The following is an 8,927-nucleotide window of genomic DNA, read 5'->3' as shown; positions in this document are numbered from 1 at the left end:
GGTGGCTCAGTGGTTAAGAGCACTGACTGCTCTTGCAGAGGACCCAGGTTCGATTCCCAGCACCCACATGGTGGGTATGAACTGTCCTTAACTCCAGTTCCAGGGGAATCTGAAGCCCTCTTCTGACCTCCACAGCATTGCACGACATGGGTGCACTCACATACATGCAGGCAATACACTCATACACATATAATAAAAATAATAAAAATATTTTTAAAAAAGAGTTCATGGAGGGACTGGAGAATTGGCTCAGAGGTTAAGAGCCCTAGCTGCTCTTGCAGAGGTTTGGTTCCCAACACCCACATAGTGGCTAACAACCATTTGTACCTCCAGGCCCAGGAGATCTGATGTCCTCCTCTCACCTCTGTGGGCACTACATGCACATGGTGCACATACATACATACGTGTAGGCACACACACACAAATATTTTTTAATTACCTTTTTATTTTATGCATATGAGTGTATTGCCTGCATGTATGTAAGTGCACCCATGTCATGCAGTACCCATGGAGGTTAAAAGAAGGCGTTGAGTCCCCTGGAACTGGAATTAATAGATAGTTGTTAGCTGCTATATGGGCTCTGGGAATTGAACCCTGGTCCTCTGCAAGAGCAGCCAGTGCTCTTAATCACTGAACCGTCTCTCCAGCCCCATGTAAATCTTTTTTAAAAGATGTAAGCAACATGCTGTGGGAAGAGACATGGGATACAGAGAACTTTTGACAGTGACTGTATTTATTTGGGAAGTGGCTTTATGGTTTGGTCACAAGAGAAATTTGAGATAGCAGGGGGTGTAACTATGTAAAATAACTGAAATCAAGTGCTCAACTTGCAAATTTGAAAACACTACTAACCTGTATACGAATCTTCCAGGGTTCTCTCTGCTTCCCAGTTAGTGTCAGGTGGGCCTCAGCCTAATGCACAATGTCTGTGATGCTCTCACTTCGGCTCTTCCCTGTCTGTCTCTATATAGATACACTTAGCTCTCTCTGTGTATTTATACATACACATACTTACTTCTACATAGCTGGGATTTAAGCATGAGCTTTATACTTTGGACTTCCATAATGCTGTCTTGAGCAGGTAGTAGACTTAGGTCATTCTTGGACTTAATTAGGAAAATTCCTTTGTCTGCTTGGCCCTCTAAAGCAATGTGGAGAAAACATAACAACTTAATGTTGGTGTTTGTTTCCAGTTTCATTTGATGAGTGACAGGTCTGCTGAACATGGACATTGCCCTTTTCTTTTTTAAGGCAGGGTCTCCCTGTAGCCCCAGCTGGCCTGGAACTCCTTGTGAGACCAGGCTAGCCTCGATCTCAGAGATCTACCAGCCCCTCTCTCCCAAGTAGTGGCATGCACCACTACATCTGGTGCTCATTATTTTTTAATCATTTACTTTCTATTTGTGCATGTATGTGTATGTATCTTATGTGGGTGTGCATGTGGAGGTCAGAAAACAGCTTGCAGGACTCAAGTTCTCTCCTTCCAGGTGGGTTCCAGGGATCAAATTCAAGTTGTCAGGTTTGGCAGCAAGTTCTTTAACCCACTGAGTCATCACGCTGCCCTAGATACTACTCTTTAACTTCTGATTCTTAAAAAAAAAAAAAAAAAATGGGGATAAGATTTAAATGAAGTTGTGTGTTTATTTAGGAGGTGGGGTTGATAGCGCTCAAATCCAGGGCCTTGTACATCATGCTCAGCAAATACCTTCAGCCCATGAGGTTTTGTTTTTAAGTCACCTAGCATAGAATTATACTAAATGTGTGCTAAATGGTTGTTGCTGCTATTGTTATCCTGAAGATTGTAGTTGGAGATGTTGGCTGTAGGGAACAAGAAGGGTGTTAGGGAATAGAGCCTAGGTTCTCAGTGATAAATGGGAATGGGTTTGGGAATAAGAGCCAGTTACAGGCTGTTGGACAGTGTTAAGATCAAATTTTTGTTTTGTTTTTAATTAGAACTCGGGTGTTAGAAGTAAAGATAGGACAAAAGATTGGACATGCACATACTTAACGATAAAATAATAATAATATTTGTAGAAGGAATGCAGGGCCAGATTGCAGAGTACTTACTACAGCTGTTCATATCTCCTTGGAGCCTGTCCAGGGGTCTTTTACCAGACTTGAGTCTCTAAAGAGCACTCTTTGGCTTAGGGTGTAACTAAGGGATAGTTTGCTTGTCTAGCTTGTGCAAAGTCCTGGGTTCAATTCTTAGTTCCACTAGCTCAATAAATATACATTCTTTAGTGGTTATGAAAACAATATATATAGTCATCTGATAATTAGTGTGAATTATGATTCTTCTACCTACCTAAATTTCAATTATGATATTGAATTAACTTTTGAATCAAATGGATTTTCTTTTGTTCTTTTGTTGTTTTTTTTTGTTTGTTTGTTTTCTGAGACAGGGTCTCCCTGTAGCCCCAGCTGGTCTGGAATTCCCTATGTGACCAGGCTGGTCTTGATCTCACAGAGATCTGTCTGCCTCCACCTCCCAAGTGCTAGGATTAAAAGTGTGCCACTACACCCCACTCTCAAATAGATATTTAAGTCTTAAATTATGTGAGCAGTCTTAAAATTATGTCATTTATTAGCTAATATATAATATTAGTATGATTGTTACATTTCTAATCAGAGACTTATTGTTTAGACCAGAAGATTTCTTAGTGCCAGAACTTCAAGCTACTGAAGAAGAAAAAAGCAAATTAGAATCTGGTTTGACAAACGGAGAAGAACCCATGGACCAAGATTTATCTGATGTTCCTACCAAGTGTATTTCTGCAACAGAGTCTATTGAAATAAAGTAAGTGCTTTTGTAGCATTTGAAAATTAGGCTATAAGATAAAATTTCAAGCACTTGAGTTACATAATTTGCATTGTTTCAGAAGTGAAATTTTAGTATATCCTCTGGTAAGTTCATGCTTTTAAAATTTCTTTTTTCTGTGAAAGACCTGTAAAGTATGGTGATATTTTCATTAATAATATTTGAATACCAGAGTAATTGAGTTAGTGGTGGGGTGGGGAGGGAGTTGATCATTAAATTTCACATTTATATGAAGAGATGTTATTTCTGGCCCTTTAAATTGGTCTAGTAGCAGGTGAAGAGAACAGTGCCACTCAGAAATTAAATTTTTCAGGAAACTACTTGTTTTATAAGATGTTCTTGCTTAAACATTTCTAATGCCTAATGGGTAGAAATTTTAATAGGATTTGAAGTATTAAACTTTTTTTCTTTTCTACATAATATGGTTAGTAATAGTAATAAGTGGGACTGGAGCGGTCTCAGGGGTTTAAGAGCACTGCTGCTCTTCAGGGGACCTGGGTTCAGTTCCCAGCACCCACATGGCAGTTAACAATCATCTGTAACTCCAGTTCTAAGAGATCTGATGCCCTCTTCTGACTTCTTTAGGCGTTGCACAATATGAGTGCACTGATATACACACAGGCAATATATTCTTTACACGTAAAAGTAAATAAAGTATTGAAATTAACTTATCAGGAAAGTAAGCTTGAATCATGTCCAATTACAGAGCCAGGGTTACCTACATAGACTATGAAGGACGCTCTGATGGAGATTCCATTAAAAAGATCATCAATCAGATGAAACCACGACAGCTGATCATTGTCCATGGCCCGCCAGAGGCCAGTCAGGATCTGGCAGAGTGCTGCCGCGCATTTGGTGGGAAAGATATTAAAGTTTACATGCCGAAGCTACATGAAACAGTTGATGCCACGAGTGAAACACATATCTACCAGGTAAATAGGTTGATAGTGGAACCACATGGAGATAAGCATTGCTGTTGCACATTAGCCCACATACACCAGGAATGCTAGTGAGTGAGACAGGCACGGTCCCCTGCCCTAACGAAGCCCGTAGTTCAAGGTGTTCATAGCAAGCAAATCATAATTCTCAGGTAGAGATATGAAAGGTACAGGATAGTACATGGAAGAGGGCTCTGGCCCAAGTTTGGAGGTTTGAGAAGGGTTTCCTGGAAGTAGTGATAACTAAGCTGGCACCTTCCTATTGGATGCTTAGATAGCTTGTCTGCGCAGCAGGAAAGAGTGAAGGGACACGTTCTAGGTAGATAACACATGAGAAGTAAAGAGGTAACGGGGATGATGAATGTTTAAGTCAAACTCACTGATGAATGAATGACAGGGTTTGACTATACATAGCTCAGGCTAGCCTCCAACTCTATCCTCCTGCCTTAGCTTCTGGAGTACTGGAATTACAGACATGTGTCTTTTTTTTTTTAAAAGACACAACATATGTCATGGTTCTTCTCCTAATTGAAAGAAATGAGGAAATCAGGCCTATCTAGAGAGATGAACTCTTGCCTGGTTGTGGGGCAGAGTGACAGTTGAAGGTAGGTGTGATGTCTGTATATTTGGAAGAAGTTAGAACTTACCAGGCAGAAAAATTATTCTGGGTGAGCAAGAGGAAGCCACATGGAGGTGTGAAGTTGCATAGCAAATTCCAGAAAGCACAAGCAGCTTAGCACTCTGCAGGGCACCAGCCAAGGCTACACGGGCTGCCATCATCCAGGCTCATTAATAATGCTAGAAACACTGGTGGTAGAGGCCAGTGCTGGTGTCAGCATCAGGTGGGTAGGGGGATTCCATGTGAGAGCCCTTATTGGAAAGCAGTCAGAATTTTAAGATCTTACAGGTAATTAGTCATGAAGAATGATAAAAGAGGGATTTTTCTGATGCTAATCTTATTGCCAGAGTTAGAAAATGACTGTAAGAGATTGTATCTGATTTGTTAATTTATGCTCTGGATTTTATTCCTTCCCCTCCTTTGTGCATATTCAGGTGAGATTAAAAGACTCACTTGTCAGCTCCCTTCAGTTTTGTAAAGCAAAAGATGCTGAGTTAGCGTGGATAGATGGTGTCTTAGACATGAGAGTTTCCAAAGTGGACACGGGAGTTATTCTAGAAGAAGGAGAACTGAAGGATGATGGCGAAGACTCTGAAATGCAAGCAGATGCTCCTTCGGATTCGAGTGTGATAGCCCAGCAGAAGGCCATGAAAAGTCTGTTTGGAGATGATGAGAAAGAACTGGGCGAAGAGAGTGAGATCATCCCGACCTTGGAGCCCTTGCCGCCTCATGAGGTACAAAGCACCTGCTTTTTCTGTCTCTTTTTTAGTGGTACTGGGGATCAAACCCAGGGCCTACCACATGCTAGGCAAGTGAGCTACATCCCCAGCCGTCGTCTTTCTTCATTTGTTATCCTTCTAGCTTCCCTCTTGTGACTTTAACCATTATAATACATTGTATATAGGCTGATTTTTAAGATCTTAAGAAAAAGGATTACTCAAGATATGTTTCTTTATCTTAATTCTCTACAGGAATGATAATTTAAGGGAAACCTTTACCAAACCTTTTTTATATTAAAAGGTGTTTAATTAGCATCTATAGTATTAGCGTTTTTTTTTTTTCTTTTTTTTTTTAATTGTCTTCAGCTGGCCTGGAATTTTATGTAGACCAGGCTGGCCTCAAACTCACAGAGATCTGCCTGCCTTTGCCTCCTGAGTGCTGGGATTAAAGGCGTGCACCACCATGCCTGGTTTATAATGGCATCTTTAACCAAAATTTGGTTCTAATTGTCACTGCTTCTCCCCCATTTCCTGACCCTCCCACCTTGTACCATTGCACTCCCCCCACCCTGCCCCCGCCTCCTTTCTGCTTTCATGGCACATCTACCATCCTAGCTTCCCCTAGCAAATAATATAATTGCTCATGATTTGTTTTTAGCATGGGCTTTGAAATAACAAGTCTGATTGTGAGGACCACCTCTCCTATTTCTACTCAGAAGATTTATAGCTTTCTAAGAGTATCATTTTCTCATGTTGTCAGCTCCATTCAGGTCACTTGTGGATTTATACAGTGAGAAGTTGTCCACTATAATGCTAGCTTAGGAGTTGCATGTTCTCAAGAGGGATTTAGTTAATTAGGAAAGATTTTAGGTAATGAAGCTTAGAGCAATATTAATGCTCTGAGAGTCTTGCATGCTTGTCAAGTAAAGTCTTGAGCTGGCTGTGAAGTTGAGACTGCAGGGCAGTCTGTCACTGGCTTTTGCTGTAGTGCTGCTCCTGAAACTCAGAGGACAAGTGAGAAGGTTTCGTTCTCTCTGCTGAAGCTGTAGTGCTCTCAAAGCAGTCTGAAAGAACTGCATTAGGCAAGAACCACTTGCTTTTCTGATTCTCAACCCGTAGCATCCATCCACAGTCACTCCGAGGGAGGAGTGGGGAGAGTGGAGGTGGGATTAGGGAAGAATTATCCTCTGAACTAAGCAAGAGGCTGGGATCTGGAAAATGAGGTTTTGGTTCAGTTCTGCCTCTTGACACTCTAGTTGACCCTTTCCAGCAAGTGGGTGACTGAGAGCATTACATTACCAGGCGTCTCCGCTGTTAGGAGGCATGACTAAGGAAATTGTGAAACAGCAACAAATGTGAAGGGCTTTGTAATGGTAAGTGACAAGGTAAAACCAGAATAACAAACTTGGAATGTAATTTATAGTTTTGAGATGATCTGTCAAGGGACTTCAGGGAATAATGAAAACATCTTAGAGGTAATGCAGTGTCACACTCTTCCATTTTAGCTTTGTCTCTGGTGTTTTATTGAAGTTATTTTTTCCCCTTTGACTTTATCCAAGGTTCCTGGACATCAGTCAGTTTTTATGAATGAACCAAGACTCTCTGACTTCAAGCAAGTTCTTTTGCGGGAGGGCATTCAAGCAGAATTTGTTGGAGGTGTACTTGTTTGCAATAATCAAGTAGCAGTTCGTAGAGTAAGTTTGTGTTTAATAAGGGCTGAATTGAACATGTGCTTCTGAGGTTTTATTTTAATTCTGTAATTCTTATTTCATAAAGCTAAAGTTCAGTAATTTATATTCATCATGATGGCCTTAAAAACTTATGAAAGTGATTGAAGAAATGGTATATAGTTTTATAGTAAATTCTTGAGTCCTCTGACATTTATGTACCTATAAAAACTCATTACTGGAATATTATGTCTATATTCTGTGAGTCAGGACGGTAACCCATTTCCTGACCAGTTGTAGTCTGTTTTATATATTTTGCTTATTATGTCTGCATGTTAATGAATAGGAGGTGTACTAAAGAAGTTTTTAAAATTGGTTTCTAGACGGAGACTGGACGCATTGGCTTGGAAGGCTGCCTTTGTCAAGACTTTTATAGAATACGAGACCTTTTATATGAGCAGTATGCCATTGTGTAAAGGACATGATGTCAAGGAACATCTGCTTGACCTTTCTTGGAAGAGAAGATTCTCCGCTAAGCTTTTGCGATTTTGTTTTGTAACATACACAAAGAATCTGCCAGAAAAAGTGAACCTGTATTAGATTTTGAAAAATGTAAATAGAGGGCTGCAGGTGTAGCTCAGTGGTAGAGCTCTTGCCTAGCATGTGCAGGACCCTGGGTTTGGTTCCCTGTATTGAATAAAACGGGAAGAAAATGTAAATAGAACCTGTTTTGCTGATGCTCAGTTTGAGCATTCTACCCTGCAGAGTGGTAGAGACTCTGACAAGGAGACAGGCCACTTACCTGAGGGTGACCGGTCTCCTCTACCAATTCCTGACTCTCTAAGGGCTTTGTTACTTGAATGAAACAATGCAACTTAGCAAACTAGTTCATGGCCTTAGAGAAACAGGTTTGCATGCATTCTTGCAAACAGTTTCTTATATCTTCTTGAATAAAGGAAAATTATTTAGGAAAGATATGCTATACAAAAAATAAAAACAAACAAAAAATCAAAAACAACAAAGCTTGTGTGCTGTTCCTCCTCTTTTGAATTCTGCTGTGCAGTTATCTCCACATGGAGCGAATCTGCCCTATGCCAACGTTTCCGTGTGGTGGGAGACACTACACGTTTATTTTGGAAATAAATTTTTATTTCTTGTTAAGATTTTGTTGTTATTCAGTTGGAATTTTAACCTCATCTTTTGAATGTGTGTTATCCAAAAGAAAGCATTGAAGCTGAGTGTGGTATGTATACCTGTAATCCAATAATTGGGAGGATGAGCAGGAGCATCGTGAGCTGGAGGCCAGCCTGAGCTACATAGACCTTGTTGGAAAGCAGAAAAAAGAAAGCCTGACTTACTGTGATCTTAGAGAGTCTGCATATATTTTATCTTAGCTATTGGCCCAGTTACTGTATTTGAAACTGTCCAGTGCTCTGTTTTTAAGAACACAAATGTTGAACCTCACATTTTCATAAGGTAACAGTATAATTTAATTAAAAAGTATAAATGTTTTCCTTTCTTAGGCTTGCTCTCTGAGTTTATCTAGGCAATGGTGGGGTTTTATACTTGTTAACTACAAAAATAATACTAAAATTGGGTAATTGCCATCCTGATACAGAATGAACTAATCATGTTCAAGAGTAGAAACTGAAAATATGCCATTTCATTAACTTAAACAGTGAAAATCATGTTGCCTGTTGTAATCTGTAGATGGGTCTTTTTTTTCAGACAGTAGCTTGATCCTGGCAGACCTTGATGCCTGTTTCTTAAATATTTAAGCCTTCCTCTGTACATGTAGTATTTATCAAAGCATGAGTCTTATTTCACTTTGATGGAACTATATATCTTTCAATCCAATGATGTCAAACTAGAATTGGTTCTCATTCAGTTCACAGGCCAAGACTTTGTGGGTTATAGTGCTAAAGCAAAGTTGTGGCCTTCTGATACTAAAAACCAGACCTACCAAACAACCTTGCAAAAGGTGGTAAAGGGTATGTTTTCTTTTAGCACTTGATAAAACATTTCTCTTATGCTCCTGTTACTACTTAAAGTAACCCTGCAATTGTATTTCTATTCCAGGAGAAGAAAACCTGCTGTTGTTGCGTGGTTTAAAGTATCTGGCTGTACATATTACATGGTAATGCCAGTATCTAAAAACTGTTTCTT

General features: G+C 39.9%; 1 protein-coding gene across 3 annotated transcripts in view; it reads left to right on the top strand.

Annotated features, from left to right (window-relative positions):
• The window catches only part of Cpsf2 (cleavage and polyadenylation specific factor 2), a 36,653-nt gene extending 28,095 nt beyond the window's left edge, over positions 1-8,558 (top strand). For all 3 annotated transcript variants that reach the window (XM_017795250.2, XM_008821725.3, XM_008821724.3), the window contains 5 exons: positions 2,645-2,797; positions 3,525-3,750; positions 4,810-5,109; positions 6,654-6,788; positions 7,145-8,558. In XM_017795250.2, coding sequence (XP_017650739.1) covers positions 2,645-2,797; positions 3,525-3,750; positions 4,810-5,109; positions 6,654-6,788; positions 7,145-7,237 — 907 coding nt within the window. In that variant the 3' untranslated portion in view covers positions 7,238-8,558. The remainder of the gene's footprint in view (positions 1-2,644; positions 2,798-3,524; positions 3,751-4,809; positions 5,110-6,653; positions 6,789-7,144) is intronic.
• The last annotated feature ends 369 nt before the right edge of the window (positions 8,559-8,927 follow it).

Source organism: Nannospalax galili, unplaced genomic scaffold, assembly GCF_000622305.1.
Source record: "Nannospalax galili isolate Female #2095 unplaced genomic scaffold, S.galili_v1.0 scaffold107, whole genome shotgun sequence".
Lineage (NCBI taxonomy): Eukaryota > Metazoa > Chordata > Mammalia > Rodentia > Spalacidae > Nannospalax > Nannospalax galili.
This window is presented reverse-complemented; position numbering and strand designations above follow the sequence as displayed.